This window comes from Cucurbita moschata, unplaced genomic scaffold (genome assembly GCF_002738365.1).
Source record: "Cucurbita moschata cultivar Rifu unplaced genomic scaffold, Cmos_1.0 Cmo_Scf00038, whole genome shotgun sequence".
Lineage (NCBI taxonomy): Eukaryota > Viridiplantae > Streptophyta > Magnoliopsida > Cucurbitales > Cucurbitaceae > Cucurbita > Cucurbita moschata.
The window spans coordinates 1,207,580-1,227,585 of NW_019268554.1; the positions used below are offsets into that span (position 1 = coordinate 1,207,580).

Here is a 20,006-nt window from a genome sequence, read left to right on the forward strand (position 1 = left end):
TGTTCATTCTAAAAACAAAATAAAATTTGAACTCTTCTCTATGAAACTTCCTTCCTTTGTATTGTGTGCTTAATTATTTAGTTTTGGATATATTATAGTTTTTAATTTTAATTCCTAAATAATTCATTTTTAAAGACGAAAACAAATACTACCTTATAAAACGTTAGTTTAGTCGGAAGATATAGTGTCTGGAAATGGCTAGGGGGTGTGGGATCACAAAGGTTAACCTAGTACCTGACTGGCACACGGGATCACTCCCCTCAAACTTAGGTGACTTTATGGTCTTGTGGGAAGATCTGCAAGCTAAACTCCCGTGGATGATGTTAAGACTAGCCGACACTATACTAATCCATTAGAACTTTATGAGGTAGCACCTCGACCTTCATTGTGTAAGTAACGCAAGCTACGTAAGTCAAAAAACAGAAAGGTTGTAGAACATGCACAGACCCCTAGAAGGTAAGATTCTTATCAAAGATGCTCGAAACTTCAAGGCATCCAAAATGCTCATCTGGCAGTAGAAACTAGGCTCGAACTTCCTGTGGCCTAGAGTAAAGCTCGTGGAAACCTGCTAGATTAAGAATGCAATGAGAACTTGCAAGTAGGTCGTTGGTCGAGGTGAAGGGGTGATTCAGAGCTCTGCAGCTATAGAGGGATGTCGACCTGGGCCATTATGTTTTCTAAATTTTCGTGGGTTGTAATTACAACTATTTTGTATTCAGATCTCGTTCCCTCTTTTATAAACTACTTGGACATCTCATACATTTTAAAATTTTATCGTAATTTCACTATTGTCGTTTATACATGTTTTCATTGCATTATGTGTTAGTCTCGGTCCTTGTTTACGAAGCCTTGAAAATCAGGTTGTGACAATGTTACAACTCTTGAAAAAGGGTTCATTTTGAGCCTATATAAATCCGTATTTGTTCTCCTCGTAAAGAGACTTGAAAAATGTAATAAAAATAAGGTCCGTTATATCTTTTAGTCTAGAGCTAAGTTTCTTTGCAATTCTATGTAGTTCATGTTCCGTGCTTAGAATCATTCAAGCTTGACTTTATCAATCTTACAATTTTACGTGTTCATAAGGTTATCATCTAACATGATTTTCACTTTCTCGATTTTGATTTGCAAAAGTAGAACACTTCCATTTTTTTTCACAATAACGACAATTAAAGCACAAATTCCGACAAAGGGTATCATCTAACTAGCACATGTTTCAACAGAAAAATTTGTTCGGTACGAAAAAGAGGAGACCTACAAAATAAAGAATAACACACGAGCACAATACTTACCACGGGTACACTTCAATGTTTAAGTCATAACGGAGAAAAGTGTTACGACGTAGATTTTAGAGTTTCCTTTGTAAGATTGGAATTGAAAGAGGATTTTCGTTCCTCCTCAGAAGTTAGACCGAAAGAGGTTGAACCCAGTCCAAAAGCTTTCCTAGAGCTCGTTTGGCTCGGAACTATTTCCACCTTGAGCTCCTTCTGTCTCGGTAGTTCTTTATTTCCAAAAATATTAGAATTCATACTCTTACATCTTAACCGGCTAAACTATCCGACCTATATACATGACTCGTCCTCTCAAACGGGTATTTCCACGAAGGAAACAAGAACTCGACATTCCAATAATAATCACGACCCCATATATCTTGAAAATTCACGTGAAAGTTAGGGTTTATGTTAAAAGGTCTTCACTTGTGGACCAACCTTATGGGATAAAATCAAAATAGTAGTGATGAATGGATGCTTTCTATGCACTATTTAGTCACATTATGATAATAATAATATATAATATTGTGTGAACCATAGGATATAACACAATATATGTCATATCGTCCTTCTATTTGGCTTTGTCCCTCTTTTGTATGTGTTCATCATCAGCCACATCCCATCATGGGGAATATTAACTACCAAAATTTCGTGCCCTCGACCTCAACCGTTTCTAGAACCGTGAGCTTTAAACGCTCTATTTAGTAGGGTTTTGATGAAACTTTAAAAATAATACCTTTGAACTTTTAAAAAAAAAATTAAAAAAATATATTATTACTGATACCGTTAATATTTTGGGGCTTAATTTTGGAGCTTTTATGATTGAGCTACTGAAAAAGAAGGTACATCTTGTTTTTCGGTAGCTCGATCATTGTAACTCTAAAAGTAAGCGTGTTTTGCTTTGAGCAATTATATGTTGGGTGACCTCTTGAGAATTTTCGTATATTACATATGAGTAAAGACAAAATATGCTGGAAGGACTCGATGTTGATCTGTGCGGATAATCTTCACTCTTAAAAGCAATGAGTAAGTAACCTGACAATGTTACGGGAGATACAAATCCTAGACATGGCTCGTTAGAGCTTTGTTCACTCCCAAATAGTAAAAAGGAAGAGATTTGTTAAGATTGTTTTCACTTTCACATGGAAAGCCCATAATTAAAATCCAAATGGGCTTCGGTTAGGTTTTCTTTAATATACACAAAACTCTATTACCTAGAGTCGCTACTGTCATGTAATTATTTTTGTGCGGAAATGAGTGTTTAAACTTCATAAAACATAAATTTCATCTTAAAACACTGTCATGGACTTACGTGTTCAAAAACATCCTTAAAATGACACAACGAAATACTAAATGAAATAAATAAATAGTATAGGTAAAAAAAAAAAAAAAAAACCATATTCTAACCTAAGTCTAAGAAAATAAATATAACTACCCTATGCATGTATCATGGTCTCGAATTGTGATGTCACCGTCAACCGTATAGGGGAGTCTTGCCTTTACCTAGAAAAAATAAGAGTAGCACATGACTTGAGTATTTTAAGAAATACTTAGCAAGTAACCCCACTATTGGGGTTAGATGCGGATTTAGATGCAAGCTGATACAATCATGAATGAGACCTATTATATCAGTCTATATTCTTTAGGTGGCTATCCCGAGCGAGTTAATTAGATGTGTATTTACTGTTCTACATATGGTTCATACGTGCGAGTATGGACCTACCAGTCAGTTTGTATATAAGCCCCGCCTATTCTTTCATGGGAATAGGTCTCCATAGTTTTAAATGATGTCATATCTACATTATTTTCATGACATAGTATCCCTATGAGACAAACGTACGTAGTACTAGTCATATCTTTTATGATGGATATAAATGACTTATCAATGTCTTATAGACATCGAGTGAACATGTTTACACAGTTTACATGGTGTGGCATATGAAGGTTCGTGCATCATAATTTCAAAACATAGCATAACTGTATCATGACATAACTTATATCATAGCATAAATATAACGTAACACACGTTAAACAATTATAAAACATGACACGTACAAGGTTCACAGAGCACACACGTCCCTTGTTATTGGTAACCAAAAAGAGGGATTAAAGAAGAGAGCGAGTTAACATGAGATCGACCTTACAGATTGAACATTTGATCTTTGGTTTTCTTATTCCTCTAACCCAAATCGATAAATTGTAACAAGGTGGGTGTAATTTGACGAAAAATAAGAATTTAGAAATTCGACTTATCAGCATGACCACTCTGATGATCGTTCTTCCTTCACGAATTGGATTTACGTAATATTGGAGAATAGGGATACTATTCCACAAAAAAAAAATCGATATTTTACTGTTGTCCTCACGATCGAAGTTTTGAAGTAAGTTAGAGAGAGTTTTTCGTTTAATGGATTTTTGTCTTTAGAGCTGCTTCGACGATACGCACGTAGTAACAATTCGATCATATTTTTGAAGTATCTAACAAGGAACACGAGAATATGAAACTAGGATAAGAACTAAAACCAATTATTTGATCGCGAATGAAAGAACGAAAACGAATTATTTGAAAGGGAAACAAATAAGTACAAAATTTTCAAACCCAAACCTCACTACACTATCATGGTAGTAATTTGAAATGTGAATTATTGATGTTATCTTTACTTATTCCACGCACGTTCACCTGTCTCCTCCACCAAAAGACAAATTATTTTGCCTACAGGCCCACCGTTTGTAGATATTGTCTTTTTTGGGCTTCTTCTCAACGCTTTAAAACACGTGTGCTAAGGAAAGGTTTCCACACCATTGTTTCGTATATAAAGGGTGTTTTGTGGGCTTCTCCTCCAGGCTTTAAAATTCACCCCCTTCAGGGCTCAGCGTCTTTGCTGACACTCGGTCCTTTCTCGATGTGGGACCACCACCAAATCCACCACCTTCAGGGCCCAGCGTCTTTACTGGCACACCACTTCGTGTCTACACTCCTTCGGGGAACAGCCTCTTCACTAGCACATTGCCCGGTGTCTGGCTTTGATACCAAATGTAACGGCCCAAACCCACCGCTAGCAGATATTGTCTTCTTTAGGCTTTCTCTTTCGAACTTCCCTTCAAGGCTTTTAAACGTGTCTGCTACGAAAAGGTTTCCACACCCTTACAGAGAGTGTTTCGTTCTCCTCCCCAACCAACGTGGGATATCACAGGTAATGTGCATCAATTTTTGTTATAAACCGTAAAAATAATATGATTTATGTGATGTTAAGACGAAAATATGATATATGTTCTAAAATTATTTTATGATACATAGTTTGGAGCTTAGATTTGATTCAAAAATGTTGGGTTGAAAAATTGAAACTAATACGGCTAATTTTGTTTTTATAGCATGTGACAGAAAATGAATTAGTGATTTAATGGATATTTAATTCAAACTATATGATTGAAACTATGAACAAAATATCATCAATTTCTTACTATAAAATAATAATATCAACATCAAAATTAATTATTCTTTCCTTTAATTTAAATTTTAAACTTTATTATAAGACCGAGATTTATGTCATTTGAAGAGAAAAATAAGAGAATCAAATAAGTAGTAACCGTTTTTTCATCTGAAATGTCATTCTAAAAAATGGGTTTTTTTTTTCTCTTTTTTTTAATTTTTGCTGAAATACCAGCACGGTGAAATTAGGATACGTCGTTGTTATTATTATTTTAATTTTCGATAAGCATCCGATCTTCCCCTCCCCTAGTGCTCCATTGAGGTTTAGGTATGATTTCTCCTCTCTATTTCCACGACTACCGTTGTGTATAAGGCTCTTCGTTGTCATGAACCAACGAGAGGAGGTTCACCAAAGCGAGTGGCAAATGATGAAATACATTAGCCATCATCGTAAGAGGGTTCGAGACGAAACGGAAACAGCGAGAGAAAAGAGTGAAAAAAAAAACCCGAGGAAATTGAGCAAAGAAGAAGAAACCCGCTGATCTAAAATATTTTTATTAATTTAGTAAAAATCAACGTAAGCAAAACTCAACTAGTTAAAACATATATTATAACTTGTAAATTTAGGTCAACCTGAACATAACTGGTAAATTTACTGAGCATAACTCAATTATGTAAACATGAACATAACTCAACTGATTAAAATATATAAACTAATTGTAACCATTAAATTAAAAAATGTATGTCATCATGAACATAGCTCAATCCACCCCGTTCCCGAAAATATCGGCATAATTTATATTTTTTTAATTAAAACAATCAAGTCAACCCAAACATTACTCGTAAATTTACTAGCATAACTCAATTATGTAAACGGAACATAACTCAACTGATTAAGATTGTAACCATTAAATTAAAAAGTGTATGTCATCATGAACATAGCTCAATATGCCGCGTTACCGAAAATATCGGCATAATTTATATTTTTTTAATTAAAGAAATGAATTTATTAAAAAATTAGGAGTATATAACAAAGAAAGCTTCAATACTCTCACCCTATTTCCACCCAATTTCATTTTTCTAGAGAGAGAGAGAGAGAGAGCAGACTAAACCTTGAAGTTCATCCATGGAGTCCGAATCTTCAACGTAATTCACAATTTCTCAATTGATTTTATTTATTTATATTTAATTTTTCAATTTTTTCAATTTCCGGCAACCCCAAATTCTTCTTTTTTGCTGTGCAGATTCGAGAGTTGTGAAATTATGGCGGCGCTTTTGGGTTCCAGTCCTCTGCTTCTGCAGTCATGGACGCTCTGCGCCGCCGCCAACGCCGCCGCGCCGGAGACTTTCTCGGTGGAGGTTATTGGAGATGTGGCTTTTGTTGCCTTCTCCGCTGTCCAAATCCTGCCGGGCTCTGGCGGCGGAAGAGAGTTAGTGGCGTTGGAAGGTGACGTTGAGGAGCTGTTTTGGCCGTTGAATCGCCACCGTGAAGAGCTCCGGGCACCGGCCATGGCGGATTCCGGCATCCTCAAAATCTTTATGAGTATTTTTACTCATCAGAATCTTTCCGAAAAGGTTCAATCTCTCTCTCTCTATATATATATACAATTTTAACCAAAAAGTAATAATTTGTTAGATAATTTTGAATTTGGTCTTTTTTATTATTATTTTTTATTTTTCATTCTTTTTAGATATATATTTTTTCTATTTTTATTTTTTGGTTCAGCTAATTATTTAAAATAATAATTTTTTTTTTTTTTTGTGTCAATACAATATGAACCTATTTTAAAAATTTAAAGGACGAAATTTCTTAGAAAATTAAAAAAAAAAAACCATAAAGGTTAATTTTATAATAAAATAATAGTAATAATAATAGAAACGCCAAATTGTAATTAAAATTTAAAATATCGAAATTAAAATAGAAAAAAAATATTTTAACTTTAAATTATTAATTTATTTATCCATAACTATATTTTGAATTATGAAATTTTATGGGGATTTGGGGGTGTGGTTGACTCAAGTGTAGGAAAGGGACTTGGAAAGTCTTCCATTAAATTCACCAAATATTACTTACAACTTTGAATGGAAAAATGGGAGAATTCCTCTCGTTTTTTTTTTTAATGTTTTTTTGTTGATCTAAAAACTCGACTAACTTGAACTATTCAGTCCGATTGGGTTAGATTTTGGAAATCTAAAAATTAGGATCAGTGGATTGACGTTTTTTGGTCGGGTCAACCCACTTAAGATTACAATCCAACTCTACCCTACGTTTTTAAGATTATTATGAAAATTAAAATTGTAACCGATGTAAATGATATGGTGTGACTTGTGAATGTTTGATATTTGAATTTTATAAAATTTTAGTTATTTATTTAGCATTATTCTAAATAAATAATCTTTTTTAAATAATTAGATTAGGCTGTAAAATAAAGGGTTGGATTAGATTAGAGTGTGAATTCTATTCGAGTTGTTTGGGTCATGGACCCAACCAATCAAATCGGGTTGGTTCAAATGATTTTCAAAGAATCGTATACACTCTTAATTTTTTTTTAATATAATTTGATAATGATTTCAAATTGGTTAATGGATGACATATTGATCTTTATTTCAAACATCTTCACCAAATATTCAAAACTTCCATCTTTATTTTTTAAATTGACCATTGACTGCAAAACTAATTTAAAGAAGGGTTGAAGAGGGAGAAAAAGGACAAATCATTAATGATATAAAAAAAATAATATACAATTGTGTCATAAAATGAGCCTCACAAAATAGACTTCAATAGTTTTTTTTAGTTATTGGTTTCACTATTTTTCAATTTTTTAAATCTCTACCTAAATGTTTTAAATATATATATATATATATTTTTTTTTTTTTTTTTTTTGTAAATCTCTCAAATTACTTCTAAAAAAAATTACTAATAATAATAATCATTTTAAGTAATACTTTTAAAAGAATAAAAAAAATAAAGAACAAATTTAAAGTCTAAAATAATATTTTTTTTTTTACGAAATAATACAAATTCTTCTTATCAGATTTCTAGCATAAGTTATTTTCACATACACATGTTCATATATTAACTACTAAATTTTTTATACAAACCGACACATGTAAACTACGTCGAGGCTTGGTTAAGAAAGAAATCCATGATTGATTGCAAAAGGTAGTGTGAACTGAATTTTTTTTTTCTTTTAATTAAATTGAATGGAAAAGAGATGGAGATTTAAAGGAAACTAAGTGGATAGGGACATTTGAGCCTTTCTTCAATCAAGTGGATGTTGACCTTTTGTTTTAATAATTGTAGGATTCTTTTTTATTTTTCATTTTTTTAAAAAATAACCTTTTTTTTTTTATGATGTTTTTTAATAATAATAATAATAAGTAAGTAATTTCGATATTAATAATTAAAAACATAGTAATTCTTTTTTTTTTCTTTTTTTTTTCTTTGCGATCTTATCTGTTGCAGATGACAAAGGTAATGGAGAAAAGTAAGTCAATAGTGATTACAGGCCATTCACTTGGAGGGGCAGCAGCCTCTCTATGTACTCTTTGGCTGCTCTCTCTCTTTCATTCCAAAACCACGCACCACCCTTTGTTATGCATCACCTTTGGCTCCCCGTTGATCGGCAACGAGTCGCTTTCGAGAGCTATTCTTAGAGAACGATGGTGTGGCAACTTCTGTCACGTAGTCTCAAACCACGACATTATGCCGAGGCTTCTCTCTACTCCGCTTTCCTCCTCCCTCTCTTCCCAGCTCCATGTTCTCCTTAGATACTGGCATTTGTCGCTGGCCTCTCTGCAGTTTGGGAAGCTTGCTACCCAACTGTCAGATAAAGAGAAAGACGAGCTCTTTCGGGTTGTATTGGCTCACTCTAACACGATATCTAACTCAGAAGAGGAGTCGCTACGAAGTCAGTTTTGGCCATTTGGGAACTTCTTCTTTTGCTCAGAAAATGGGGCAATTTGTTTGGACAATGCTATATCAGTTCTGAAGATGCTCTATTTGTTGCTCAAAACAAGTGTTCCAAACATGAGCATTGAGGATCATCTCAACTATGGAGATTATGTGAAAAAAGTTGGAGTTCAACACATGGAGAGGAAAAACTTCTCCTCCGAGCGTCTTCCTAATTCGAGCTATGAAGCAGGGCTGGCTCTAGCATTGCAGTCCTCAGGAATACCTTTCCAAGTAATAAAAGTTCTCAACTTCCCTTTCTTATAACAGAACTTATTGGTTTGTGAGAAGAAGAAAACTTAGTATTTCAAAATTGCAGGATGAAGTGGCTCGAATGGCTGAAAATAGCTTGAGGACGGCCAGGAGAATGGGACAAACGCCGAACTTGAACGCAGCGAAACTGGCTGTAAGCTTATCTAAGATTACGCCTTACAGGGCTGAGATAGAATGGTATAAAGCCTCTTGTGATGAAGCAGGTGACCAATTGGGGTACTATGATTGTTTCAAGCAAGTAAATACTTCAGTAAAACATGCTAGAGTGAACATGAACAGACACAAGCTTGCGACGTTCTGGAACCGAGTGATCAACATGTGGGAGAACAATGAGCTTCCTCCAGATTTCAACTTAAGAGCGAAGTGGATCAATGCTTCGCATTTCTACAAACTCCTAGTAGAGCCATTAGACATAGCAGAATATTACTGCCGTGGCAAGCACATTGCTCATGGGCATTACTTAAAGCATGGAAGAGACAGAAGATACGAGATTTTCGACAAATGGTGGAGAGGGAGCGACGCTGCAGACAAAGGGAATACTCAGAGGACGAAATACGCAGGTCTGACTCAAGATTCATGCTTTTGGGCAAGGTTGGAGGAAGCCAAAGACATGCTTGAGATTATTAAATGTGAAGGAGATGTGAGAAAGTTGGCTCCAGTCTGGAGAAGTCTGGAGAACTTTGAAAGGTATGCCAGAGGATTGGTTGAAAGAAAGGAGGTTTCTAAAGATGTGGTTGCAAAGAACTCAAGCTACACCTTGTGGGCTCAAGAACTGAGGGCACTGAAGCTAAATATGTAATGATTAGGTACTTAATTTTACGGCAGAAAAGTTCTAACTCTTAAGTAGTTAGCACCTTGGACTAAGGATCTCTAAATCTAGAAAATGCTAACTTGATACTCAATTATCTACTAATTGAGAAAAGTAATATTGTCAGTTATGCCATAATATGTTATAATATCATGTTTCTGGTCTACAATATCAAAATGTCAATCCAAGTGATGCAGTTAATGTAGATATAAAAGCTAATACCTGCTCTTTGGTCTTCATGCCCACAAAAACAAGTCCATTAGCTGTACAAAAGGTCATATTTCCGTCCTCAACAAAAGACGCCTGATTTAATTTCCTCACGAATTTTCATTAACAGCTTTGTCGATTTCTTCTACGTGATTTCGAAGAACGTTCCACTGCAGAAAGACGACGATTAAAGAAAATAGAAAAGTTAATTGTTTTTAATAACAGAATTGAAAATTGAAAATTTTAAGAAAGTAGAAGTGCACAACACCTGATCCAAGGATAGCGAGATGCCTGTAAACAAAAAGAAAATCAAAAGACATACTCAACTTCTACATTTGCAGTATTATATGCAACGTCATGTCAATAATATAGATCATGGTAAGTTAGCATTTATAAAAAAAAAATGAAACCAAGAGCTTCCAAACATTCCATTAGGAGAACAAAGGAAAACCCAACGCAATAGCAATCTAGAAATTTTTTTTTCTTGAACCCTTTAAACCACCACCTGAAACACACTTAAACTTCATCTTCCATACAAGCTCATAAACATATGACTTTTCCTCTTCCAACATCTTCAATCAAATTAGCAAAGTATTTATTTTTAAACAACTCATTCTCTTCTTCTTCAAAACCGAGACGTTTCACCTTCTCCTCCAACAGCAACTTGTTTAACTCATCTTCAACAACAAAATTATCTCTCATTTAAAACCCCATGTTATCAGCATGAATTGTGAAAAAACTTGTTTGGCCAACCTTCTACTACTGCTTCAATTGAAGTTTCAACACCAGTTATTCTACCCAAACAAACCACCTAGAAATTAGTAGTTGCTTATGTTCAAAAACCTCCATGGGCACTCCTCACTCTACCAACTAACAATCTTGATGATTGATTTACAACTATTTGAACGACAAAGCTTCCTTCTTTAGGATACACAATCTCAGTTTCAAAGGGGAGAAGCAACAATAGTTTTATAACAGCCTCCAAGCAATCTAACATATTCATAAAATCTCTTCTTGTCATAACATCAAAGGTATTCATGAAGCTTAACGCATCCCCCATAGCATGGCATTACTTTGACCTAACCGTGTTTTCCAGCGTCCCACCTCTCATACTTGGGTGAGAAAGCCCCCACTATCCTCCACCCTTCATCTATATCTTATAAAGTTCCTCTAACTCCTCCTTGACTACCCCTCTCAGGAAAGCTTTGGCCACTGTGAGAGGACTAAATATGCAATCTTCATGCATAAACCTCCTTAAGGTTCCTTAATATTGTATCAATCATCGTGAAATTGACGTCTTGTTACAACAATGATATGTTTCCAGCAAATTTGAACACGCTCAAGTCTCTTCTTCACCCTCCGTACTTTTTTCCTTCAAATCCTTCACCCAGCTCTTTAATATCTATTCTTTCATCCTCTTTATATTCGTTCTTCCTTAAATGTTGCCAACAAACTATTTACATAAACTACATAAGAAAAGTATAAGCAAAACAAAATTTTAAACAAAATAATTTTGAAACCTCACTAAGTTTTGCCATAACAGAAGCCAAAGAAAGAAATTTTCTATAAAATGAAATATAGATACACCAAACTTCATAAGCTTACATACAAACATCCAAAACAAAATTCCTATTCACTTTGAACCAAACACCCCATAGTGAAGTCATAGATGCAGTTTTCGATCATTTCCCTAACATCTATCTCAAATTGTAGAAAGAAAAATAAAAAAAAAACGTAAGAAAAAATAATAAATAAATAAATAAAATCCAGGCAAATGCTACTGAAATGAAAGACGATAAAAGTCACAAAGTGGAACATGAACCCTAGAAAAGCCACAAACTAGAAATCCAAAACGAAAGGCGAATTCATCAACTGCGAAAGAAAGAGAGAGAGAGAGAAAAGAAGACGATGGTGAGATGAACCTTTTTTTCCAGGCATTTCCTTTCCATCTTTGACATAAAACTCACGAATATCCACCACAATCTTTCCTTGCCAGTTCCTGACCATAACTCTACGGTTCTTCGAAATCTACATTTCAAAAACATTTAAAGTGTTGAAAGCAAGGAAAAGACACTAAGAACAGAAGAAGGAAGAGAAATGAAGAACCTCGCAGACGACGATTTCGTCGGTTTCTTCGGAATCTTTCTTCAATGTCTTCTTCGGAGGAGCATCTCCTTCGGATGCGTGGTCTTCATCGTCCTTTCGCTTTCCTCTTGCAGACATCTCTTCCTCCTTTTTCGCTGTAATTTTGCGACCGACTGTGCTCTTCAACACTTTGCAACTGCAAATGAGCGCGAAACAAATGGCGTTGAACTCATCAAAATTAACTTTCCGTCCTAAAAAAACATAGGTTAAATTAATAAATAAATAAATAACTCAAAAATATATTTAAACTTTCAAATATTTCTATATATAAGACTTCAAGCTCATCCCTGGCGGATGTTCTACGCTTTGGCCCGTTGCATATCACCGCTAACCTCAATTTTAAAAATGTGTTTGCTAGAGAGAGGTTTCCAAACTCTTTATAAGAAACTGAAGTCACAATTTTTAAAACGTATTTTCTAGAGAGGGAGATTTCCACACTCTTTATAAGGAATGTTTTTTTCCCATCTCCAATCGATGTGAGCCACCCCCTTCACCCCTTCGAGGCCAACGTCTTCGCTAACACAACACTCTGATGTTTGACTCTAATACCATTTGTAATAGCTCAAACCCACCTCTAGTAGATATTATCCGCTTTTGCCCGTTACGTATCGTCACCGCCTCACGATTTTTAAAACGCATGTCAAAGAGAGGTTTCCACATTCTTAAAAAAATGTTTTATTCTCCACTCCGACCAAGATACAATCTCATAGCATAAATGTCTTGAGGGCTAGACTAATGTCTTTACCTCTTTAAAGAGATATCATAATGTTTTTGGTTTTCAAGAGTCATCTAATTTTTTAGAATTCTTCCAAGTATCGACCATGATCGTGGAAGAATCACAACGCTACAATGAGGCAGTCTCTCTCGATAATTTCTCCGATCGTGGTCGAGACAACTCCAATCTCAAATACAATGCAAAGGATCATATCAACCTTAATTAAAACAATATAATTTAATTGAAAACTTAATCCAAGAAAGAAGGGGAAAGAAAAAACAAGCATTTAGACAACACAATCCTAAGCAGAAAGAAGAACAATTTATATACGTGCATGAGGAGGTGTCTGTACAACATCATATATTGGTAAATGAAGCCATTCTGAGCATTACTAAGAATTCACAACATCATCAAAGAACAGATTCTCAGCTCAAACCACTTCACCACTACTTCAAACACTTATGCTGCCAACGGTTCTTCCATAGCTGCAATCCAACAAATTTGATGTATTATGAAACCAGTGGATGTAAAAGAGAGAGAGTAGAGAGAGAGGGAGAGAGAGAAAGAGACCTCTTCTCTTTGTGGGAGCATCAGATGGAACAATTTCAGCATCTTCTTCCACGGCCGCCGCTGATGCAACAGGTTTTTTGGTCGGTACATCGGGAAGATCCAACCCTTCGCCATTTTCTTTAGACGTTGGGATCTCGGGTAGATCTTCAACGGTGAGCTGAGAAAAAAGTTGATAAGAGGCTTGTTATGGAATCAACCCAAGGGAAAGTTTTGAAACGGATTATCTTGATGATCAAGATTAAAAATAAAGAAAACTCGTTTCTGAACTCGTGATTCGAATCATTCCACAAGAGGTAGTTCATATCAAGATCGCCTTGGTATTGTAAAAGGCAATCGGGAGCAGCCACAACTATCGATCTTAGGAGTTTATATCTTATATGGGTTCCTATCATGCAAGATGAAAAATAATAATGAAAAAGACAATAAAACACACAATACCTGAGCTTCCAAGCTCTCAAATTCTGCTAAGATTTGCTCCTCGTCTTCTTCTGATAATTTCTCTCCTAAGATGGCATTGATTTCCTTCAAAAATAGATATAAAATTTAAGCTCAAATCATGCTGGTCTACTTCGAATTTTGTATAATAGGTTAGAGAGCCCAACAAAACAAGAATTTTGAGTAATTAAGCATTTTCTCTGTTGGGTTTCTGAAATGGCAAGGTCAAACAGTTTATAACGGACTTCTCAAAAAAAAAAAAAATGGTCAAACTAAGGAGCATGCAGACTCTAGGATCCAATGATGCTTAATAAAATAGCTTCCAAGGGGAAACCCCTGGCAAAGGTCTACAGTCTCTGCATCTACTCGAAGAGCGCATATTTGATTCTTCAATGAGCTTAATTGTAGCAGACCAAGCCTACTGCTAGTAGATATTGTTCGCTTTGGCCCATTACGTATCGCCGTCAGCCTCACAGTTTTTAAAATGCGTCTACTAGGTGAGGTTTCCACACCCTTATAAGGAATGCTTCATTCTCCTCTCCAACCAATGTGAGATCTCACAATCCACCCTCCTTAGAGGCCAACATTCTCACTTGCACACCGTCCAGTGTCTGGCTTTGGTACACTTTTAACACTCCAAGCCCACCGCTAGCAGATATTGTCTGCTTTGGCTTGTTACATATCGCCGTTGGCCTCACGGTTTTTAAAACGCGTCTGCTAGGGAGAGGTTTCCACAGCCCTATAAGGAATTCTTCGTTCCCCTCTCCAACCGCCATGGGATCTCATATTAATAAAGATAATCTTTGATATCCCCGAAGTCTAGGCCTGAGGCCAGATGCAAGATTACATCGAAAAACTAAAAAAAGAAATACATGCTTAATAAAATAGAAAAGGTCCACAAAATTATAAATTCTTGTCACAAAAAGCTAAGAAAGAAGAAGGTCCCCCGATTGTGATGGAGGTTGAGGTGATGAGAACATTGGAATTGTCACAGTCAAGACAAATGAGAGTTCGCTGGGCTCCTTTTGTTGGGCTTTATTTTGTATGCCCTTATATATTCTCTCTTAACGGAAGCTTGGTTTCTTAACAAGAAGAGGAGAAATCTTTGTAAGAAATTCAAATCAGACTGAATATCCTGTACAACAAGAAGCCAAAGGTGTGGAAGAAGGATGGAAATATGCCAAGCTTAAAAAAGATTGATTGTGGGCACCAAATAGGATATAACCAATAGCATTGATGTGACCACAACAATAGAAGCAGCAACATCAAAGGAAGATCACCATATAAGGAGCAAAGGAAGAAGATTGGGCTCCTTCCTAACTTAGAGACTCAAACGCATTTGGAAACTGCGATGAGCCACTGAAACTCATACTAGTTAAGAAAGAAGGAAAGAACATGTTGAGAAAAAATGAATACACATGGATTTTCAAGACAAGACAAATCTTGTGTTGGCCATCACTTATTCAGCCCCTACTCAAAAGCTAACTGGCCATGGTTGGGGTAACATGGGTGCTTACCAATGTTTTTGACTACAACATTTGGATTAACTGAGAGCAAAGGTGTAAGTTTTTTCTTAAAGATCAAATCAACATCTTCGGTGAGGAGATTTGAATCTCTAACATGGATCGTGAGTATATGTCTTAACCAGATGTGTTATGTTTAGGATCGTAGAGTAAATGTGTGGTTGAAAAGAACTAATCGAGCATGGACCATGGAATGAAAGGAAAACTAGTGCTTATAATAATACCAGTAGGGATACATATCACATGTCAATAGTGGCATATTTACAATTACTTGATAAATTGAAGGATATGAATTGAAAATTAAAGAACTTACATCCTGATATGCCTTGGCTTCAGCAGTATCATCCATCAGCTTTTGGACATCTTCTATATTAATTTCACTTTGTATAGCTTTGATCGCATTATTCCCAGCCTTTAAACTTTCAAAAACAGCCTTTTGTTTGCTGGCCAATTCAATATCTGACAACTAAGCCAACAATTATATCAAGGTACGAACAAAAATTTCTAAACTACATAGAGTTTTTAAACATGGAAAACAAATAGCGAAGGAGAAAATTTAATTGTTAATGTTGAACCAGAAAACCAAACCTGGCTATTGCAACCATCAAAATATTGATTTTAAGATCTAAGGCAACCATTACTTTGAATAGAAACAAAAAGTACAAAAATTTTCAGTTAACAGAACTCACTTGTTGCTCAACATTTATCAGCCAGGCATCAACTTGCTTTAATAATTCTTCTTGTGCCTTTTTCTTCTTCAAAGCTAACAAGGCTCGATCCTTTTTCTTTTGACGAACTAACTCTCTTGCAGCGTTCTTTTCTGCTTCAATGACAGCATCAAGCTAGGGGAAAAAGTCACGGAGAGACAAAAAATTATTATTCAATTTTCAAAGTAAAATATACTTGCATTCCTATGAAAGAAACCAGTAGAGAAGTCATTTTGTGTAATATCTGACCTTTTCTAGAGATATTTTGTAAGTTTTGGGTCTTACGCCCAGGTTAAATTGCAACTTTTCTTTATGATTATTAGTGGTCATGCATAAACCAATTCCATGGTTTATAGATGAATTAAAATCCTGTTTAATTAATACTCATAATGGATAAATTGAAGTCAAATAATTAAAGAGTAGTTCATGACAGCATTCAAAAGTATGGGAAATCATAAATACTCATGAGAGATGAACTTTCAGGAATTTTTTTTAAATAGACTTAGAAGTTGGAACATCATAAAAGAAGATATCTTCAAGGCTCACAAGCTCTTTTGAAAAAGAATGCATTAATTTGATGAGATATCATTAAAGTTCCATGGCTATTTAGAAAGAATTTCATAAACGTATTAATGAGACCTAAATGTGTTTGATCCCCATTTTTGTTTTTAAAGTATAAGACGCATATCAAAACACACACCAAAGTGACAAGCCTCTCTCACCTCAAGATGAGAGGCGACAAAAAGCATCATCTAAGGGAAGTGAGGTGCACATAAATAAATGAACAAATAAATTATATATAGCAATAATTTGTCAAGGAAAATAGTTATACGATGTCTAAACATGAAACGTGAATATTTTATACATGAAAAGAAGTAAAAATGTACGATGATCTTTCCATTCTATTAAAATTTAAATAATCAATTAGTAATTTCATACTATGCTTGCACTGTCATTCCAATCAAAGCATCCATTAGTTCTAGACGTTTGAAAATTCAGAGTATTAGCTATAAACAAAAAGAAATGAGGTGTCGTTGAGTTGTGACACAAAGAACGAGAGAACTTGCCGAGCATACAACAAAAGAGAGAAACTTTCTAAGAGAAAAAAAATAAATAAACACCTAAGATAAGAAACAATTAATGAAACAAATGAAAACTTTGAAACAAAGACTCTACTTCACATCTGTGAGATCCCACATCGGTTGGGAAGGAGAACAAAACACCCTTTATAAGGGTGTGGAAACCTCTCCCTAGTAGACACGTAAGCCTTGAAGGGGGGTGGATTGTGACATCCGACATCAGTTGGGGAGAAGAACGAAACACCCTTTATAAGGGTGTGGAAACCTCTCCCTAGCAGATGCGTTTAAAAACCCGAAAGGGAAAGCCCAAAGAGGACAATATCTGCTAGTAGTGGGTTTGGGCTGTTACAAATGGTATCAGACCCAAACATCAGGTGGTGTGCCAGCGAAGACGCTAGGCCCCCAAAGAGGGTGGATTGTGCGATCCCACATCAGTTGGAGAGGGGAACGAAACATTCGTTGTAAAGGTGTTTTTTAAATCGTGATGCCCAGAAACTAAGAAGCACGGACATGGACAGAACACGGCGATACATTAATTTTTGAAATATAGATGGACACAATTGGGGCACATTCTTTTCTTTTTTTTTTTTTTTTTTTTAATATATGTAAATTTGATATAATACACTAAATATACTCCATTAAAAAGCATAAAATGTCACGCTAATTAAGTTTAACTTAATTAAACTTATAGGAAGCTACTTTTAAGTTTTAAATGGTGAACAACCGGCAATCACACTATCAAACAGGCTATCCAATCTCATGGTTCATAGTTTTTCTTCTTCTTCTTTTTAATAAGGAAACCAACTTTCATGAATGAAATTAAAAATAAATAACCCACAAGAGCAATTACAGCAAGTGAAAAGTCCAAGTATGATGCAGCCAAAAACAAAACAAACTACCCAATCACAATAAAGGGCTCCAGCTCAAAAGAGCAGAAAAATAATAGTGACAAAGAAAATCTTGGCAACAGAGACCAAACATGGGCCTGACATCTGCACCAATTCCAACAAGTATATGCAGTGACCAACAATGAATGATTCTAAACTCATTCACACGGTCAGAGATTATATAACATTTCTCCCGTACTTTGAGCACAAAACTTCACTAACAAGAAAACAGATCATCAGATAAAAATCTTAGATCTATGTAGAATTTCCAAGAATTATACAGTTACAACTTTTATAGGTTAGTGCATTTCAATAGTTTTCAAATCACCATTGAGCTACTTAATCAACAGTATTTTCCACAGAGAAATATCGTAATTGCAGAACTAGAATATACAACAAGGGTCTAAACTACCATATCATTCCCACTTAATAATGCTAAAGTTAGGATCTAACAGACATTTTACCACCAGAAGCAATTTCTGAAAACGTATTTAGTTCTATTCAATCCAATTTCAAAAATCCAACCACAGAATCAAATTAATCAGAAAACAACACTTCTTGCCGAGAAGAAGAAGAAATTAAAAAAAAAAATGAATAGGGAATGAATGAATTGAAAACCTGCTGTTGATATTGACCGAGTTTGCGTCTCTGCGTCTTGAGAGAAAGAATCGCTTTATCAACATCGGTGACTTTCGGCTTCTTGACGAACAAATTACCCATCTACGTCTCTCAGTTGGAACACCGATCACTTGATTTGTTCAACTTGGGGACTATGATTGGTTGTCTTAGCAGAGAGATTGACCAGCACAGATCCGTCAATCCCTCATTCTTCGTGTTCGATTCCTTTGACGGATGAAGAATCACCCGAGTGATCAGCTGAAGATTGAGAGAAGAAAGGGGAATTTTGGTTTTAGGAAGAACAACCAACAAGAACTTGCTAACTCGGACTCGAATCGCGTGTTGGGGACTAAGATGAGAGAGTTAGTTTTTTTTTATTGTTTTTTATTGTTTTTTATTGTTTTTTTTTTTCCCTAAAAAGTATATGAAATGTCAATTTTAATTTTTAAAAACTATATTAATAAAAATACCTTTAAAAATAATATCCTTTTAGAAGTATTTAAAAATATATCATTAAAACTAAAAAAGAAAAATTAAAAATACTCCCATCTTAATTTTGGAGAAACTATTCCTACGGTGTTTCAAAAAAAAATTTCGAAGTTTCAAGAGTAACATTAAAAAGTTTGAAGATAATTTATAAGATGTCGATATACGATTTTTATCCGTATATTAATGATAAATATTCTTTTTTAACTTTTTTTTGCTCCATCTACCGGGACAGAAAACCCATCGCTGTCTCGGTTGTGCTACCGGAGGCTCTGGGGAAGTCTGAATAGGAGAGCACTCATCTTGGGGTGGGCTAACTTAGATGCTTTCAGCAGTTATCCGCTCCGCACTTGGCTACCCAGCGTTTACCGTGGGCACGATAACTGGTACACCAGAGGTGCGCCCTTTCTGATCCTCTCGTACTAGGGAAAAGTCCTCTCAATGCTCTAACGCCCACACCAGATATGGATTTAAGAGGCGTTTTTAAAATGTTTAAAAGTATTTTTGAAACACTATTAAAAGTTTAAAGATATTTTTGAAATAAAATAATAACCGTTTAAGATCCAAAACTAATGGTAAAATTATTTGAAAGTTTATACAATATCTGTTAGCGGTGAGCTTAGACTATTACGTAGTTTACAACAAGAATACATGAGAATAATGAAACAATCCAAAGATCTTAGAACTTAAATATTTTAACAAAGTTGAACACAAATAGTTCGAGAAGATTCTCTCCGATGAAAAATGACATCATTTTACATTTGATTATACATTAGTTTTCGGTTTTTATATTCGAGGAATTTTGATTTCAAAAGTCAAGCTCGATTCAAAATTTTTTATAGAAGAACATGAAACCTATTAAGGAAATTGTAAAAAAATAAAATAAAAAAATAATAATTAAAA

General features: G+C 35.0%; 3 protein-coding genes across 3 annotated transcripts; 1 reads left to right on the top strand and 2 right to left on the bottom strand.

The window, feature by feature from the left end:
* Positions 1–5,824: 5,824 nt before the first annotated feature.
* LOC111432561 (lipase-like PAD4) lies at positions 5,825–9,897 on the top strand. Its single transcript, XM_023069507.1, has 4 exons — positions 5,825–5,844; positions 5,943–6,273; positions 8,165–8,884; positions 8,970–9,897. Exons 1-4 carry the CDS (start codon positions 5,825–5,827, stop codon positions 9,720–9,722), a joined length of 1,824 nt encoding a protein of 607 aa, XP_022925275.1. The 3' UTR covers positions 9,723–9,897.
* Positions 9,852–12,253, bottom strand: LOC111432568 (RNA polymerase II transcriptional coactivator KIWI-like). The gene is made up of 5 exons (XM_023069517.1): positions 12,045–12,253; positions 11,861–11,966; positions 10,207–10,229; positions 10,053–10,108; positions 9,852–9,994 (listed from the first exon to the last, which is right to left on the bottom strand). Exons 1-5 carry the CDS (start codon positions 12,159–12,161, stop codon positions 9,991–9,993), a joined length of 306 nt encoding a protein of 101 aa, XP_022925285.1. The 5' UTR covers positions 12,162–12,253; the 3' UTR covers positions 9,852–9,990.
* An 847-nt stretch (positions 12,254–13,100) lies between these two features.
* Positions 13,101–18,977, bottom strand: LOC111432566 (vacuolar protein sorting-associated protein 20 homolog 2-like). The gene is made up of 6 exons (XM_023069516.1): positions 18,618–18,977; positions 16,016–16,168; positions 15,640–15,792; positions 13,807–13,890; positions 13,369–13,525; positions 13,101–13,283 (listed from the first exon to the last, which is right to left on the bottom strand). The coding sequence occupies exons 1-6, from the start codon at positions 18,717–18,719 to the stop codon at positions 13,258–13,260; spliced, it is 675 nt and encodes a 224-aa protein (XP_022925284.1). The 5' UTR covers positions 18,720–18,977; the 3' UTR covers positions 13,101–13,257.
* Positions 18,978–20,006: the final 1,029 nt, after the last annotated feature.

What these genes read in the sequence shown, in the direction of transcription:
- LOC111432566 (XM_023069516.1), bottom strand. Translation starts at nt 18,719, where the DNA reads ATGGGTAATTTGTTCGTCAAGAAGCCGAAAGTCACCGATGTTGATAAA. An exon ending in TCGGTCAATATCAACAGCAG is followed by an intron (nt 16,169 to 18,617) that starts GTTTTCAATTCA and finishes TTTTTCCCCTAG; the next exon opens with CTTGATGCTGTCATTGAAGC. An exon ending in TGCTCCCACAAAGAGAAGAG is followed by an intron (nt 13,284 to 13,368) that starts GTCTCTTTCTCT and finishes GTTGGATTGCAG; the next exon opens with CTATGGAAGAACCGTTGGCA.
- LOC111432561 (XM_023069507.1), top strand. Translation starts at nt 5,825, where the DNA reads ATGGAGTCCGAATCTTCAAC. An exon ending in ATGGAGTCCGAATCTTCAAC is followed by an intron (nt 5,845 to 5,942) that starts GTAATTCACAAT and finishes TTTGCTGTGCAG; the next exon opens with ATTCGAGAGTTGTGAAATTA. An exon ending in CCTCAGGAATACCTTTCCAA is followed by an intron (nt 8,885 to 8,969) that starts GTAATAAAAGTT and finishes TCAAAATTGCAG; the next exon opens with GATGAAGTGGCTCGAATGGC.
- LOC111432568 (XM_023069517.1), bottom strand. Translation starts at nt 12,161, where the DNA reads ATGTCTGCAAGAGGAAAGCGAAAGGACGATGAAGACCACGCATCCGAA. An exon ending in ACGAAATCGTCGTCTGCGAG is followed by an intron (nt 11,967 to 12,044) that starts GTTCTTCATTTC and finishes TTTGAAATGTAG; the next exon opens with ATTTCGAAGAACCGTAGAGT. An exon ending in TCTCGCTATCCTTGGATCAG is followed by an intron (nt 10,109 to 10,206) that starts GTGTTGTGCACT and finishes GTCTTTCTGCAG; the next exon opens with TGGAACGTTCTTCGAAATCA.